Source organism: Hemibagrus wyckioides, linkage group LG29 (genome assembly GCF_019097595.1).
Source record: "Hemibagrus wyckioides isolate EC202008001 linkage group LG29, SWU_Hwy_1.0, whole genome shotgun sequence".
In the NCBI taxonomy this organism is placed as follows: Eukaryota; Metazoa; Chordata; class Actinopteri; order Siluriformes; family Bagridae; genus Hemibagrus; species Hemibagrus wyckioides.
Window position 1 is genome coordinate 7,554,374 of NC_080738.1, and position 18,942 is coordinate 7,573,315.

The following is an 18,942-nucleotide window of genomic DNA, read 5'->3' on the forward strand; positions in this document are numbered from 1 at the left end:
TCCCCTACAGATGATATTGACGCAGCAGACCGTCACGTCATCACTGATGACCTGAGATATTAACTTTTTGTTTATTTATTTATTTCAGCGCGCGTGAGTAAGAAGAAGCTCGATTCGTTGAAACAAAACGACACCGAGTGACTAATCTGCGAGAAGTGGCGTGAGACGGACACTTAAGCTAATGAACATCGAAAACAGTTCTGTCCAGAACGATTGCTCAGCCCTCATTTCCGGGAAGTGTGGGCACGGTGCCCGTGTCCGATGTGTGTGGCACACCGACCGTCTGTCCAAAACAAACACTCCTCTTAAGCCGGGAGCGCGAGCTTGGGTTTGAAGGAACACATATACACCCCCACACACACTCGCGAGCGCGCGCGCGTCTTGTGCGCTGAGAGGACGCGGAAAGCGCCGGGAGAGGCGCGAGCGGTCACACACCTCGTGCATGGGGCAAAAAAGATGGCATGCGCTTGGATACTATTCGCGGTCACACTTTTATTTACCTTACCACCAGGTAAGACGGTCAAATTGTGTTTTTTTTATATATATATATATATATATACTGCTGAGTTATGACTATTTTAGCTAGAGTAATAAAATTGGATATTATTTTACCCTTTAAATATTCATGTTTATCATATGCCATTTGAAGGATGGTGGAAGTGGGGCAGTTCACTGTGTAGTCTCTGTCAGATTTTCTGATATAAATAAATAGAACCTGTATATTTTCTTGTCGCTGGCTTGGTCACATCCAGGTCATATATCTTTTGCAATATTTATTAAATGTCTCTGTGTATAAATAAAGATACGATCATGTAAATTAAGGTTTTTGTTTCTGAGTAAAGCTTTAAAAGGAAAGCCCATCTACAAGCTAAGGTTACTCCCCCCCGACACTAATACTGATCTTAATAGGTTTATTGTTACAATAAACCTAATTGGAGCTTCTTGGCTGTTCCAAACCCTGTTATTGCTCATATGGGAACCGACGCTTAGTCCCTTACGGTGTGTTTTGTTAGGTTTGTGAATAATTAATTAGCTTGTAATTAGAGAAGGAGTATTAAATGAAGTGCGCGCAGCTTATTCAGAGCAAGTCCGTGTTCTTGTATAACAAAAGTGACATTCAACGCCAATAAGTTATAGCTTTAAAAATACCCCCCCCCCCAAAAAAAAAACCCTTATCTGTCAAAAGGCTGGCTAGGTGAGGTGTCGAGACTTGCTTACCTATCTGTAATTCGGCCAGTTTTCCCACTTCACATTTACATTTGCATAACCGCAGTCTAAGGTGTCTGAGGGGATTCATTTAGCAGCATGTCTATCAGCAACAGGTGTTGGGCAGGGCAATCCCTTTTGCCCCACGCTTTTTTTGGTGGGGGGGAGAAATGAGTAATTGCTGGCACTCTGTGAGAGCTTTTAATATTTTAATATGGTGAGTCAGATATATTAGGCCAGCTTTTGAATTTGCATCTGGTCTAAGCGTCCTTGCCATTAATATATATTTAAAAAGCAAAAACAAAACAAACATAATCCACTGACGCGTATAAAATCCTTAAGCATTTGACTGATGAGCGAGGGAAAAAATGCTAAAAGTTAAAATTGTTGCCTGAAAATATTTCTTTCATATGAATATTGAATTTTTTCTGGATATTTGGTCATCAGCGGTATTGTTTTTGGTGTTTTACTCTCATTTTTAAGCCAAAAAAATGTCCAAATATACCTGGTATATTGTGGCTTATGTTTTCTGTTTGTTTTAGTGTTTGCTTTCAAGCCTACATGGTTTTCAAAAAAGCCCAAATGATAAATCTTTGCCACGGAGAGAGAAATGTTGCTATAACAGTTATGCAAATGAGAGGATTTTTTTTTTTTTTGGTCAGAAAGTCATACATTTTCTTTAGTGCAACGTTAACCTGGGGTTATGCAATCAAACGAGCCTATTAAACTCTAAGTGCAGTTTTTACTGTTTTTGCTGAAGGTATGAGAGAGCCTGGGAAAGGTTTAAAACTATTCAGTATGTGCTGCTTTAGGAAAAATAATCCACAACAGTGTCCTGAAGTGGTTTTCTTCTTTTTTTATACCACAGCAATTGTCCAATAATTACCATTTTCATTTGTTAAACAAGTCATTTTGTGCATTTGTAACAGCTATAAAGGGTTATTCCTTTACCAGCCTTGCTTTTTTTCTCTTAACATCTACAGTACATATATTTCGACATGTTACGTTAAAACCATCTTCTGTCCTGAAGCCTTTCCATTGTAAGACAATTCAAAGTAGCTTTACCTTTCATTATGGAACTCCTTCCATACATTTCTTGTTCCACTTATCTTACACAGGCTCCTGGAACCTATCCCAGGGAGTTTAGGATTCAAGGCACGGGGTATCCTGGATAGCAAATTCACAGCACAGACACACACTTACACACCCATTCACACACTACAGACAATTTAATGATGTTACTCAGCCTCCTGTTTATAGACTAGAGGAGGACACAAGAGTACCTGGAGGAAACCCCTAAAGCAAAATGAAATCGCTTTAAAAAAAATTGTTTATGTGGATCCTTACAGTCACAGCTACTATTTTATGTTCTTATAGACTGTATAAAATATATTTTGTTTTTTAAGGGCTAGTAAACACAGTTCTTCAGTACTGCATATGATAAGAAAGAACTTGAAGTTGGAGGAAAATATATCACTGTTTGTGAACAGATGAATTTGATAAGTGAAGTTCAGCAGCACTTTAGTGCTTTCACTATACAACATTGTTTTTTTAAACCATCTCTAACCAGTGATCCCTTGATAGCCAAACACCCGTGCTAAGTACTGGACAAAAAAACAGAAAGCAATAAATTGAGTAATGTGTTCTCTTGTGTAGGCCTGTTCAAGCCAGTCATCTCTCCTGACAGTCCTCACCTGGTCATTCAGAAAGGTGGGCAACTAGAGCTGCGTTGCGAAGACAACATAAGGTTTGATGCCAACAGCCTGCGGTGGCACCGGGATAAAGGCAAGAGGATTGAGGGAGAACTAGTGAAAGATGGAGTCATCATTATTAGCCTCGCCTCCGTCCAGCCGCAGCACATGGGCCGCTACACCTGCCAGAGCACTGAAACAAGAGAAAAGAGCTCCATCTTTATTTATGTGAAAGGTATTAGAGACATAAAAATTGTATTATGCATATATTTGTAGCCTGTACGACTTCTGTGTTCCTTCCACCCGGTTCTGGGATTAAGGGCTATTGACTAAAGGTTGAAACCTCACGGTTTAGGAATGGCCCTAGCTATTTTTCTCTGTTGTATTTGATTTGACTGTTTGGTTTGGTATGCAGCAGGGGTAATGTGTTTGCAGAATGGTTCCTGTATGGACTCTTTTATTTCTAAGTGGTAATAACATAGAGAACAGAAGGTATGTCAACATTATATACTGTCAGAATAAAAGTACAGTAATAGCGCCTTTAAGTGGTTCAACAAATCACAGGTCACTGGGGCAATACACTCAAAGGTACATAAAGTATGGCGTACATATATAGTCTGTACATTTCAAAGACAAATAAGTACCTTTGGTCCCATAATGTACCCCTGTAAATGGTGCAAATGTGTCCTTTTAAGGGCCCCAGAGAGCTCTTCTTTCTACTGAATATCTGCTTCTATAGTATGTGCTCTGTGGAAATTATGTATAGTACATTGATGGGATAAGATTTCTCTACCAGGTTCAGGTGGGAACAGGTTTATCCAAACTGGATGTTCAATTGTCCAATTTATTGTGAACCTTTTCCCACTGTATGCTCAGATTCCAGTGCCTCAGGGTTTGATGTGTTGTGCTTTTACTGTTAGGTAATGAGATGCTTTTCTGCTCACCATGATTGTAAATAGCGGTTGTAAAGGCTCCTATAGCCTTCCTGGTCTAGCTGTTCTCCTCCTGACTTTCTTATTTCAAACGATTTCTCGATGTCCATCTGGCCTACACACTAAAAATAACATGCTTACTACTGACACCTCAGTTGAATACAAACAGAATGTATGAAACATATAACAAGGTCACATGAACTTAATTTGCATAGTTAGAATAGTTAACCTAGAATAGTTAACCTTGCCGAAAACCTTTACAAACATGGCTGTTTGAACAGAATATGACTTAGGGTTGTTACTAATGGTCAATTTTTAGTGAAAATGTAATCTTTCTAAATTTTCCATATCTACTGACATGACAGATTTGACAAGTAATTACGTTACCCCACCTCCTCATGTACAACTAATCCAAACAGGCTTTCAGTGTTAACAACCTACCTAGATGTTTTATAGAATTACTATACTATACTTTGTACTATACTGCATATGGCCTGTATATTACAGTCTGCTTAGTCAGTGACAGCTCAGAGAGCGCTGTCTACAGCACTTAGGCTTGTGTCCAAGGCTTGAAAGTTTGTCCATTTGAACCTCAGGTTGATTTGTTTGATGAGGTTGATGCTGTAATTTCTCAAGACACTAATGTGCCTGGTGGTCGGTAGCCTTTGCAGATCCATAGGTCAAACCAAATAATTTTATAAATAACCCCACTCATTTTCTCCGCCTGACAGATCCGGAGAGCGCATTTGTGCGTTCTATGGTAAACGGCTTGCTTGCGAAAGAGGGCGAGGACTGCACTCTGCCGTGCTTAGTGACAGATCCGGCCGTAACCAGTTTGTCTCTACTGAGCTGTAGTGGCAGCGCCGTGCCAGCTGGACTTTCTTACACGGCTGACCTACAGAAAGGCATCGTCATCCATAACATCACCAAGGCGTTCGAGGGATGCTACGTCTGCACCGGGCTCATGGGTGGAATAATGGTGAAGTCGAGTCAGTACGACGTGAACGTGAGACAAGGTCTGTGGATGTGCTAATGCAGAGAGAGGAAGAGAGAATGTGCGGTTTCCATCAACCTGGTTTTATGCAAATTTGAGATTTGCACATAATTTGAAACTGGCAAGAAATTGAAATAATGCCCAAATATATTAAAAAGGAATTTGATGAGACTGACAAGTTCACATAGTCATAATCTAATGTTGACAGATGCAGTGAAGCGTGATGGAAAAGGGTTTTTTTTTTAAATAAATGAGGAAAGTCCACACACATTCCAAACACATTACCATCACGAATTTGATTCTTTTCCAATAACAGCACATAAGATTTTCCTGTGATGGCAAGATTCCAAGTTAGAGCTTTACCTTCTTCCCTTTAATGTGAAATAAATATGAATAAATTGACCATGTAAGTTGTTACTATAGAAATAATAACAAAGCTGTAATTATGGTCAGAGCTGCTGTTATAAAAAAACAACAACAAATCAACACTTTCTGACCAATTAGAATCCAGAATCTACTCAAGAAATAGTACACCACCTGTGGTACATGCTGTTTAGTGTAGTAGTGCATTTTGCAAATCTATCATCATTGATGCTTTTATTGCTGTAGAGGTAATAATTTATTCAGTGTGGTGTTAAATTGTACCTTGTGTGTAGTTCCAGAATCTGTTCCAGTAATAAGTCTGTCCAGATCCGAAAATGTGATATTGATGAAGAACGAAGCGTTTGAGCTCATCTGCACCACCTCTAACATCAATCATGACTTCCATTTGACATGGAGTTTCCCTCCAGAAGCGGTACGATCCCCAACCATTTTACATCCACATGCAGGGACAAATTAAAGGAAAAGTCTACCCAGAAACACATTAACCATGGAAATGGATTGAAATGTTTGCGATGTGTTTAGTGTTTGTGGTGCTAATTAGGTTGTCGGAGCTGTACTTTCATTATTCCTGTGGGGGGAAAAAGTGGTTTAGTCCAGCACTGATGTCACAGCGGGATATTGCACTCACCATTTTCATATGATTAGTTACAATAATGAAAAATCCAGCATTGATGTTAGTGCAGATAGGAACGTAGAGTTACAGCGGAGCCTCGAATTGGCTAGTTAGCAGTACATGATGGTGTTGGCAGCGGTGTTAGCATGAAATTTGAAGCTTTGGAAGCTGATCTGTTTAAGCAAAGTGTACAGACTAGAAAACGTGAAAGAGCTGGATAAATTTAAGGACTATAGTAGAGATGAATCAAGGGCTAAATCCCACTGGCAGCCATTTCTAATTGTGAGTAATGTCGGAAACTGTTCATATGTTAATTTTAAAGGTCATTATGCAAGAACTCAGCTGGCTTTTCCTTTTCAACTCCTGATGTCTTGTGGTTTCAGAATGCACTGGAGTCACATGCCTCTCACATCGTGCCTGGTTCCTGGGGTTACAAGCGCTCATCTACACTCTGGATTCAATCTGTAGTGATGAGCGACTCTGGAATTTATGGCTGCCAGGCCCAGAATGAGAAGGGTGTCTCCACTGCTACAGTTCGCCTTGATGTTTACGGTTAGAGTCAAATATCCTGAGTGTGCATGCGCATGAGTGAAACATTGTTTTCTGATATTACACACAAGCAGGATTAACCACAAGCTGGCTTTTATATCTTTGTGATTCAGCTAAGCCTTTTACGGAGCGGTTAGATTATATCGGTATGTTACAGAACGTGGCTTCATTAATGTAACCGAAGGAGAGAACAAGGCTGTGGACGTGCGAGAGGGAGAGAGCCTGACGCTGCGAGTGGAAATGACCTCATATCCCAAGCCGAGCTCTGCGTACTGGACTTACAACAACCAGCAGCTCAAAAACACCTCCGAGCACGTCATCACACTACATAACCAGCAATATAGGTAAACCACACCTACATGCACTACACATTATTCTTGCTGTATCATGCTCACAACGGGGCACATTCAGAGTTAGCAAATTCACGTTACTCAGGGAAAGTTATTTATACTCCGAAAACGACAGCACACAAGGTTAAGTTGACTTTCAGTGCTCCCCATTTAGATGATGAAACTTCATACCACCAAGGTTGCCAAGTAGAAAATTCCAAGACTGTGTTTTTCAATTTAATCTAGACTCTCACCTTTAAACACAATCACTAGCATTTAAAGCTGAATAAAATCAGGAGACAGAAAATGCAGACTGGAAAAAGGAAATATATTTTTTTTTCTATCACTGCCAAAGAAAACCATTTAAATATTACAAATAAAAAAAAAATATGTAAATGGCAGGCATTCAAATAAATTGTCTTCCCTTTCACTTGAAAAAAACATGGAATAGAAAATGCAGACTGAAGAAGAAAATATAATTTTCTTTTCATTTGCTTTCAAAGAAATCCATTTAAAAATTAAAGATAAAAAAGACTAAAATGCTGATATATAAATAAGTGAAAAGATGGCAAATATTAAAAGAAACATAAGACTTGATCCAGCACATTCTATTAGTCGCATACATTTCCTTGTTTTAGGTGCAGATATACTGCAAGTTATTTGATTATTAATATTAATTCACGGATTTCATTTGTTCACTGCAGGGTTGGAAGGATAAACTGACCAAGCACACTCATCTGCTATGCTTACAATGTAGTTTATGGGTTTATCCATTAACGCGAACTAACCAAGTCTGTAATGCCGTTCATTATATTAACGCTATTAAAATATTCCTAGGCACATCAATGAGTTGAAGTTGGTCCGTGTTCATTGTGCCGAAGGTGGAATCTACACTTTCTCAGCCAGTCATAATTACACATCCGTCAATAAGTCGTTCTCCGTCCATGTCAACTGTGAGTTAAATGGGAAGAAGAGTGTATCTCTTCTCATCCCTTCCTTTTCCTTTCCTCCCATCCTGTCTCCTGTTTTCTGTCTTCTGGGATTATATATCATTATACAGGTTTACAGTACATTACCTGTAAACTAATACCCCTCTCTCTTTCCCGATCAGGCAAGCCGATTATCGTTTCTCAGGAGGGGCCGATTGATGGACAGGTGAAGTGCGTTGCGTCAGGATACCCCGCTCCAAAAATATCCTGGTACTACTGTGAACCACGACACACACGGTACGATGCAGACTTCATATGAAAGAACTCAGTGGCTGCATTTGACTCAAGTAGCATCCGTGATAATGGCACAAGGACATTTAGACATCCAAATTATTTACTATAACAGGATTGTAATTTTTCAATTTTTAATAATATACTTTGTGTTATCGTCAGGAAATTGTATAAATGCTAATTCCAGTTGAACATGTGACTTGTGGAATATATCAAGTGTTGTATGGAGTGGTGACCTTAAGCATATCTGTAAACCTACATCAACTAAAAAAAGCAATTATCAGAACACAAACAAATGGCTCAGAAATACACAAATACAATTAAAAGGCTTTGCAGTAAACTGAACAAGGGCAAACATGACACAAGTGAACACAATCAAGTAACAAGCCAACGACATCATGGGGCTGAGAAAGGGAAAAAATACAAAAGTTGTATTTTTTGTAATGATTAATTTTATTGATTCGTTTTAATGATTATAGTTGAAGGTAAAATTTCATTATCGTGGCAAGATGATTTGCTTCAAATGATATAAAACCTGACCTGTCCAGGGGGTACCCCTGCCTTTCACCCAATGTGTGCTGGGATAGGCTCCAGCAGATCCCTGTGACCCTAGTTAGGAATAAAGCAGGTATAGACAATGGATGGATGGATATAAAACCCTAATGAAGCTACTACATTTACGGTCACTGTTGACAATATTATGATTGTAGATCTAAAAAATGTTCATTCTCTTCTTTCAGATGCTCTCAGCTAATGAACGCCACACAGGAAGAAGAGGACACAGCCATTGTGACGATGTCAAGGTCAAAGTTCGGCCGCACTGAGGTGGAGAGCCGCCTCAACATCACCAAGGGAAAATACCACACCCTAGAGTGTGTGGCAACCACGCTGGGAGAAGAGGCTTATACACTGTTCTCCATCAGCGGTGAGCTATACAGTGCACACATACACACTCCTACACATTACAGTAATGTAAGAAACATGAAACTTATTAACATCCAGGCAAGCACTCAGGTCATGCTTAATCCCTTCTTTACTTCTCAGACACACATATAGCACTCAACAGATTTGCAGGGATTATTTTGTGCCGAGTGTGCACACCACGGATTGATAAACACACTAAGCTCTTCGCAGAGATGCCCACAAACATGTGTGACCCTATACAGGGGTGGACAATCATGAATTCATTAGCTAGACCACCGGGCAACTGAAAGCTTTAATGTGCTGTGCAGATTGGATGGCTGGAAACCTAATTGAATAGGCTAAAAATCGGAAGCTAGCATGATGTAATAACGTATGTCGAGCTAGTTAAAAGCTTTTATTACGAGATCGCAAGTTTTAATGTTGGGAACCAAGGGAGAGGGTAATTTCCTGTGTTTTCTTGGGGGATGGACGGTATACTCTGATCCCCTGTCAATCACAGAGAAATTAGCAAATCGCCAGCATCTGTGTGCACATGGATGAGGAAGAGGGCAGACAGATCTTACTCAGAGTAAGAAAAAAGCAAGTGTGTTCATTGTTCAGGAAGTGACCCTTTGTCTTGTCTTCCTCTTTTCTACCTTTCATTAACTGACGTATAAATCTGAATTAAAAAAAGAAACTGAATAGCCCGAACTCGTCATCTGTAGGTCATTGACTACTGAATCGTCCAGTCCAGTGCTATTACTGTTAGTAATGATTGTGTGTTTGTGTTTCTTCCTGCAGAGCGCACAGTCCCTCATAAACTCTTCACCCCTGTGCTGACTGGAGTTGTAACAGCTTCTATAGTGCTCATGTTATTTCTAATCATACTGCTCTACAAGTACATGCAGGTAAACCTATTTAATAATAATAATAATAATAATAATAATAATAATAATAATAATAAATTTAAAGAAAATATAAAGGAGGAATTCAGTAACAAGCACACAGACACACATATACTATTCCTCTAGTTTTTTTTATTTTTTTATTTTAAAATGATTCTATATCCAGTCCTGATGAATCAAAATCTCAGTAAAGAGATTAGCATCACATTGCATTTCTCTAACCCTGTGCCATGACGTGTAAAGGATACGTGGCAGGAATATTAATAAAATACATGGGTACTCCTCTCACGGACCGTAGATATGAAATCGAAGCTTCTCAGAAGCAAACAGTCTCTTACATGTTACATATAACATAGGCTAATTAAAGATAATATTTTAAGTGCACAGAATGTTTAGCGCCGAAAATCGGATTTGATTCCGATGAAAATCCAATTGTACGCCACGCGAATTCAATTCACTCACACTGACTCTCCTTCCTGCCTACTCTTTCATTTGACTGCAGAAACCCAAGTATGAGATTCACTGGAAAGTGATTGACAGTATCCATGGCAACAACTATACCTATATCGACCCCACCCAGCTGCCTTATGATCCCAAGTGGGAATTTCCGAGAGAGAGGCTACGCTTTGGTAACTGGGAATAGTAATTTTTTTTATCTATCCTTCCTTCTGTGTGTGTTGTGGTTCAAGAAATGCCTTGAATGTTTTAAGATAATTTCTTAAAATCTTTTAATACTTGTCAATATGCGTGTTTGTGTTTGCGTGCAGGAAAAATCCTTGGCGCTGGGGCTTTTGGTAAAGTGGTGGCAGCTACAGCGTATGGTCTCAGCTCACCTGACACTGTCACCACTGTGGCTGTAAAGATGCTCAAGCGTATGTATCTCTGTTTGTGTGTGTGTGTGTGTGTGTGTCTGTGTGTGTGTGAGTGCATGCAGACAAAGAGCGTATTTTTCAACCCAAGAGCCCTTTCCACTGATTTGATTAACTCCACCCTATGTCTCCTTACTGATTTCTCCTTGTTTTTTTGTTTGTGTGTGTGTGTGTGTCTATTACCGTAGCGAGCGCTCACTCCACTGAAAAGGAAGCTCTGATGTCAGAGCTGAAGATTCTGAGTTACCTTGGCAACCACATGAATATTGTCAACCTGCTTGGCGCCTGCACTGTAGGAGGTAAGAGGTCAATGCATTCAAAGTTCAGACAGAGTTCAAAGTCGGGTTTTTTTGAATTTCCAGCAGAGAGAGCTGGACCTTAATTTACTGAGCAAAATCTGCTTCTAGAGTGCAAAATCGGTATAAATAGTCACACAAGCTGAGCCGGACACTGTCTGGGACACTGATTCTCTCTCCTTGCTGTACTGTATCAATATAATCCTTGTTAATCACACATAGGAGTAATTACCCACTCATTCTTTATAACGCCGCTTCCTATTCGTAGATGACACTTGACCACGCCCTCTCTAAGTCAGTATGGTATAAATGGGCAAGTAAGACTAAACCCTGTATATTTGCTATTAATAATAGTTTTAATGGTTACATGGTATTGATTAACAGTTGTAAGAAAAATACAGAATGAAATAAAGAAGCAAAGCTGGGGCTGAATTCTTTTTAGCCCAGACTGCAGATTTATGCAGCCTTTCAATTCAATTCAATTCAATTCCAGTCCATTTTATTTGGATAGCGCTTTTAACCATGGACATTGTCTCAAAGCAGAAGTAAATTTAAAGTAGACGTATATTTAAATTAATATTTATATTTATCCCTAATGAGCAAGCCTGAGACAACTGTGGCAAGAACTGTGGAAGAAACCTTGAGAGGAACCAGACTCAATGACAGTCGTGTCAGGAGATTACCCAGAGTAAAACACGCCCTAGATTTGCTCTCCATTTGGGCTGATATTTTTTCACACAACATCATCAACAGTGATTAAGATTCTCCGGTTAGCTCCAGTGTTGTGGAATCTTTGTTAAAAAAAAAAAAAAAAACCTTTCTCTCTGGAACAGGCCCGATTCTGGTGATCACAGAGTTCTGCTGTTACGGTGACCTGCTGAACTTCCTGAGGAGAAAGAGGGATGCATTTTTCAGCTCTAAAACAGGAGATGGATATTATAAAAACCTTCTAAGTCAGACCCAGTCTTCAAGGTAAAGACATGCGTGCATTTATATATGGGTACTTGTATGAATAGATCAGAAGTTCAACTTTCATAGACATGTTAAACATCTTGGAACCTTTGTTTGATCCCTCCTATTTTGATCCCACCTATTAGTGATCAGAAATATTGGACTATATGGCTGATACGACAACTGAGGAAAATAACAGTTATTTATTTTAAGACTAACTGTTCCAATACTTTTGTAATTGTCAATCATGTACATACATGCACAGAAATCAGGAAATCGATAGCACTTATAGAGAAGACTGTATATCAGTGTATCAGTGACTTTTGGCATTAAGTGTGTATATTAAAATAAAATCTCTCCATTGTTATCTGTGTTTGTGTTAGGGAAGGCACAGAAAATGGCTACATGCCCATGAGATCCTATCAGAAGAAATCTAAACAAACAGGTAAACACCAAAAACATCAGTATGAAATGAATTAAACTGAACAAATGAGATAATAACCATCTCTTTCTTTCTGTCTCAGAATGGAGTGATGATAAGGATGACTTGTCTGTTGATACTGAGGATCTGCTCAGCTTCTCCTACCAAGTCGCCAAAGGCATGGACTTCCTCACATCCAAAAATGTGAGTTAAGTGCATGTGGAAAATAAATATGTATGTTATGGTAAAAACACGAACATGTTTGTTTTATTCTAAATTAATGTGGTTTCTTTTATATAATATATACAGTATATAAACCACTTTCTTTGCGTATGGACAGTGCATCCATAGAGATCTGGCAGCAAGAAACGTTTTACTGACTAAGGGACGGGTTGCCAAGATCTGTGACTTCGGCCTGGCTCGTGACATCACCAAAGACTCCAACTATGTTTTGAGGGGAAACGTGAGTCACTTTTCTTTTATTATTTATACACATCATTGACTTACTTCGCTTTTATACTTTTATATAAAATAACCTAGGAACCTTAAAAAAAACAGATATTGACACCAGATTAAGATTTAGATCTCACTTAAACCTCTGTATCTATGGTCACTGACAAATGATGGCAATAACCAGTGACACTTGTTTGCTTAACAGGCACGTCTCCCAGTCAAATGGATGTCTCCCGAGAGCTTGTTTTCATGTGTGTATACGTTTGAAAGCGACGTTTGGTCCTATGGCATCTTACTCTGGGAGATCTTCTCTCTAGGTATGCTTGATACTAAAGTATATACTATATAACATAATGTCTTACAGATATTTTTAAAAGATATAGATGGGTGGATCTATTGAATGCTCAACTCTGATTGGAATCCATTGTTTATACATTTTTGATGAAAACAAAGGAAAGTCACAGGATTATATACACGTATATTCTTATATAGTTGCTATAGCAACAGCTAATACATATGGACTTAAGGTGGAGACTCCAGATAAATGAATAGAGTGATAGAGAGATTTGCATTTTTAAGAAATCTTCAGTGTCAGTGCTTTGTAGCAAGTGATGTTGAGGGAATAATTATTAATAGCTGCTATAACACAAGTCATAGTCCACCACATTAAATGTTTATTGAAACTGATAAAAAAAAAGTGTCATTTAATCAATGGTACTTTGCAGACTTGCAGTGGGTTATAAGTGAATCTTTACAAAAATAGCTAATCTATTTTCATGCTGTATATACTGACCAAAAAAATTATTCCATATCCTCCACAGGGAACAGTCCATATCCCGGCGTTCCAGTTGGTTCCATGTTCTACAAGATGATACAGGACGGGTACAGGATGAGCGAGCCAGAATTTGCTCCAAGTGAGATGTGAGTCAAAGTTGAATTATGAATGGATGTTAATATATGTAATTTCTCTATATTTCATTTGTGTAAATTTGCATCTTCTGGATGACTGAAAGAAAGAGCTGGTTAACAGCATTCTGTTGACTGTGCTTACTATTCAGGCGAGACACAGCTTGATTACAGACATGTACCATTGACTTAAAGCTATCAATCAGCAGGGAGTGGTGCTCTATCTGTACTTTAATAAATGTGTGTTGTATTTATAGCTATGAGGTGATGAGGTGGTGCTGGAGCTCTGATCCTCTGAAGAGACCAACCTTCAGGAAACTGGTAGAAAGGACTGAAATGTTGCTCTCTGAAGCCACCAAACATGTAAGTGTTAAACCCGAACATATATCTTCGATATATCCTAAACAAATATCTTGGATTCTGCCTCAAACTTAAAATGACCTAACAAGTAAATGTTATCTTCAACAGTATTGCTCACTTTATTTCAATACTTTTAACTTAAAATACAGTGCATCTGTGCAATATAGTTTCTAATCCTATGTTTACACTAGAAAGCGACAAAGCAATAGATGTCTGCACATTTTCTATATATGTATAGCAAGAAAAAACCATTGAATTCGGAGTTACACAAATTATGATGATGTGTGCTATGGTTAAGTTAATCAGAACATTTGGCTAGAATGATAACTTGGACCAATCCTATAGTAATCCTTCTGCATGTGAGCCAATGTTTCGCCAGTTCCTTGCTCACAATAAGTTTCCATTCCCAAAACATACACTGTATACAAAGACATAGGGAATGACAGAACATGTTTTCCGCCACCCGACAGGTGTATTTGAATCTCAGTGAGAATGGAGGCGGCAGTATCAGTGAGTCATCTGATTGTCCATGGCTGCAGAGAGCACCATCTCAGAGGCTGAGCTCAGTGGGCAGCACCACAGCATCGACCCAACCCCTGCTGCTAGCCACCAATGATGTTTTTCTGGAACATGAGACTTGCTAAGGACCACTCACTCATCCACCACTTCGATTCCACTCACACCTTATTTGGCTTTGTGGCTCTCTCTTTTGGGTTCTCTATTTTTGTTGTTGCCAGAGTGATCTCTATAACCCGTACCTGCATTTTGTCAATAAGTGCGAATTGCTGTTCTTCCTTATAATTAGTGCAAGTTCATATGCGGTTTTGTTGTCTTTCTTTAAAGAGTAATTACACCCATAATTATTTATTTTTAAGTTAAAAACTGATATAATCTACCAAGAATGAAGATTTCCTATTCCCTTTTAAGGAATAATGTCTATCCATTTTGTAGAAACTTGCTTACAAATGAATAACATTACCTACCGCCTAGCTATGAACACTTTGGCTAAATTGGTGGACTTACCTGCAACAGATGTTTGTGGCCTTATTAACACTAATGAAAAGAATATTTTGGTAGTCGATAATGTCAATAGCGCTATAGATGCTAATGAGTAAAAAGATGTAGCTATCTATGCTAGTACTCTGTCGACATTTAATCTTTGGGCATTTATCAACTATAACGTTTATAGACAAGGTACTAAAGTACCACAAACAGATGTGACCTGACGTGGACTTACTATCATCTACTACTAAGCGCATTATTTTCATATAACAGCATGTACAGAAGTATAGTTATACCATGGCAATTTGCCAACAATTACAATTTTTAATGTATTTATTAACAGCATGTCATACTATTAACCACTTATGGTTGTGAGACGTCTATGAGACAAGCTAGCTTCTGTTATCAGGTATAACAGCTATAAGCTTTTGTCTTGTCCTAAGCCTGTCTTTGACTCTTGAAGTAAAAAAAATAATAATAAAAAACAAAAAAACAAAAACAAAGCTTGAAATATAAAACATTAAAAAACTAAAACAACATATTACTGAGAAACTGGAACGTTATTGAGGTGAAACCTGACCTGCAGGAAAACCGACACTGGAGAATCCTTCCATAAATTTTCAACCAATCAGATTTGAGAAATTTACAAGAACATTTTACTTCTTCAAATGTTCATTTTCACACGGAAAATACTTGTTACAAATCTCAAACACCATTAGTTACCGACTCTATGGTATAAAGAGTCTCTTTTGTGTCCAACATAAAAATAAAAATCACCAATTAACTTAAAATTCACCATCTAAGCTAAAGACGTATGATGAGTTAACTTGGCGTAAATGAGCTAGTTCTGTGATGTAGCTAGTTAATTCAATAATTAGTTCAATATATTAACCAGCTAGTAACGTTTTAGTTAGCATTTTGTTTTGTTTTTTAGCTTGTAGGTTTAAAAGAGTACTTTTTGCTAGGGCTCCTGATTGCTTAGTGTGCTGGCTCTTTACATCAGTTGACTATACTTGAGTATATTGAAATGTTGATACCTTTTGGCTATGTAGTTCTAGGTTTAATCTAGATTTTCACACAGTACCAAAATGTTTACATTTCTTACAGTTTCAGGGGAGTTTTCCAACCCTGCACTCCCTCAAGTGTGCTTTGGTAAAGGATAGGGTGCAGTTGGTTATTAACATAATGCTTTATTCGCATGATTGCTATTAATGAGCTATTATTCTCTATCTCTATCTCTCTCTCTCTCTCGCAGTCTCTTATTTTTGTATTTATTATTTATTTATTTAATCTACTTAAAAAACAAGGACTAATGGCGTGTTCAAGTCATGTCGGAAAGATCGTGTATACGATCTAAACGCTAGTAAATGCCACCACAAAATCGTAATTACAACAATCGAGATTTTCTTTGAGCTCCGAGTTGGGGGCGTGTCATTCAGAAAACGTCTTTCGGATGAGATGTCAACAAGCCAATTTACCTGCACAAAATACGCTAGCATCGTACAATTACGATATAATATGTAACGATAAAGTATACATTGGTTCAAATTGATTAAAAACACGCCAGATGAAAATGATTTGTTCTCCACTCTCTAGAAGTAGAGCTGAAAAGACAACCTGATGTATGTTTTATTAAGATAATAATTAAAGGAAGGAACCTCCATCTTGTTCCGCGCAAAGTGACTTGAACTCACGTGATGTCATAAACTCGTAAATACGAGCTTCCAAGAAAGACTTTAACAAACAAGGGTGTAATTACTCTTTAAGGAGTACTGGTTTAGGGACCATACAGATAAATTTATCTGTTGATATATTTATCCACACGCAGCTGGACTCCATTTCTCCATATTGATCTAAATGCAGTACACCAAGTGCATGAAAAGCTGAGTCGGCAGTATCTCAAGAGTCAGCCCATTAACCAATATTCAGTGTACTCAGTCACCAGAGCATTAGTTGAACATCATTGCAACATAGCCATACCGAGGATTAGAGAGATTAATGCCCAGCTGTCATGATGACATCACCGTGTTAGTAGCCAGTTTGTCAAAGCTTAGTGGTGTGATTAAATCTTTTTGTGGATTAATGCTTTTTTCATTGATGCTAAATGTGCAGAGATGTCTCAAAGGTGTCTTCAAGTGTTTGGTTCACGTGTTATTAGCAACCGTTTGGTGAAAGTCTTCTTTATTACAGTGACTTAAAGCGTCCATCCTATTCCTGAAGTGTGTTTTTATGTTTTGCAAAGGAAAACTAGTCCTCTCTTTCCCTTAGTGCCTGTGGTATTGTAAAATGTCAGTATGCCATATCAAATTGATAAGCGGTACTTTAACACTTTGCTTGTCTTAGATGATCGAGGCTTTTGCATCGCATGCTAGCATTTTCTGCTTTGTTTTACTATTTTATGATGTAAGAATGTAAAGGAAATCCTTTGAAACTGAGCCTCTGAACAAAAGCTAAGGCAGAAAGAAAAAAAACTGTTTTTAATTTATATGTAGTTGAAGATTTTTTTTCCTGCTGACACAGTAGTAGCTTGTCCTGTTTGGCTCGAGAGCCTCAGAGGATTCTGTAAATATGTTTTTGAAAGCTTTGAGGGAGAACTTTTCATGTTTTGATAGTGAGACTGAAAATAAAAACGAGAACGAGTGCATTGTTTTGTGTCTGTTTTTTTTTTTCCATAAAAGTGTTTTTAGCATAGGCTAGAATGGCTACAACAGTCATGTTAGGTAGCGAATTTACGGCTAAGTGGCTAGAGTCTGAACACATTATATTGATTTATTTATTGACAGTCACATGGTCTATTATGTTTAAATTAAATGAGAGCCTGTGATTTAGTTCGTTTTCTTTTTTTCGCTTTTAAACATGTTGGCAGTGTACTATTACAGGAAAACAATCAATAAAGTCGCCCCACATGAAGTCGAGTTAATGGGTGCATCTCAATCAGTTTAAATAGTGTTTCAGGTTACTGATTATGGAGGTGGCCATTTTAAATTAAGTTGTCTTTATTTGTCACATATACATTACTGCACAGGGAAAGTCTTTCTTCACATATCCCATCCTGGAAGGTTGGGGTCAGAGCGCAAGGTCAGCCCAGGAGCAGGGTGGGTTGAAAACCTTGCTCAAGGGCCCGATGATGTCAGCGCTGGGGCTTGGACCCCGATTTTCTGATCAACAACCCAGAGCCTTAACCACTTGAGCTACCACCATCCCCAAGGACTCAATACACTGGAACTCCCTTAAAAAATCCCACAATGCATCACAAAAAACAGGATATGTCAATACTCGTTATGTTCCCTTATTGGAAATGAAGTCATATATTCTGAAGCCTCTCAGTTTGAAAAAACATGGAGGATGAACTAAACTCTCAGCAAGTTAGTCTACAAATGATTACTTAATGATTTTTACTTTGACATTCATGATGTATAAACGTCACAGGTCCCAGTATGTAGCACTTGTGCCAGTGCTCCAGATTGTGAACAGGATAGCAAATTTACAGCTACTTTACCACCTGGGGTACAAGGGAGCTGACTAAGACACTCCCCAAATTTGGAAACAAATTTCCTGTATTCAACTAATACTAAACTATTAAAATTTTGAGTCACTGATGCGTGACAGTTCGAACCATCCAGGAAACAACTTTCGAAAGTAATAAGATGAAAAAACACAACTTGTCATGTTAGTTAGAAAACAAACTAATTTCCTAAACAATCCAAAACACCCAACACTGGAGAATCCTTCTGAAAGGCTAAATCTTAGAGCAATTTACAAACGGGTTTCAAATCTATTTACTTGGAACATTGACCAGTAAGAAATGAGGAAATCTTAGAACATTAGAATTAATATCGATACTGTGTCTGAGCTGCTGTTTTTCAGACCAATCAGCATCCAACCATCAACAGTGCTGTGGTGTAAACTGCCTGTGTAATAGCAACATACACTATATTGCCAAACGTTTTGGGACGTC

At 38.3% G+C, this 18,942-nt stretch overlaps 1 protein-coding gene across 1 annotated transcript; it reads left to right on the forward strand.

Moving 5' to 3' along the window:
• kitb (KIT proto-oncogene, receptor tyrosine kinase b) lies at positions 1 to 17,628 on the forward strand. Its single transcript, XM_058384044.1, has 21 exons — positions 1 to 511; positions 2,863 to 3,132; positions 4,561 to 4,845; positions 5,480 to 5,619; positions 6,204 to 6,372; positions 6,527 to 6,713; positions 7,536 to 7,651; positions 7,810 to 7,924; positions 8,659 to 8,843; positions 9,623 to 9,729; positions 10,229 to 10,355; positions 10,494 to 10,598; positions 10,784 to 10,894; positions 11,725 to 11,863; positions 12,226 to 12,287; positions 12,367 to 12,467; positions 12,604 to 12,726; positions 12,922 to 13,033; positions 13,538 to 13,637; positions 13,880 to 13,985; positions 14,453 to 17,628. Exons 1-21 carry the CDS (start codon positions 457 to 459, stop codon positions 14,624 to 14,626), a joined length of 2,889 nt encoding a protein of 962 aa, XP_058240027.1. The 5' UTR covers positions 1 to 456; the 3' UTR covers positions 14,627 to 17,628.
• The last annotated feature ends 1,314 nt before the right edge of the window (positions 17,629 to 18,942 follow it).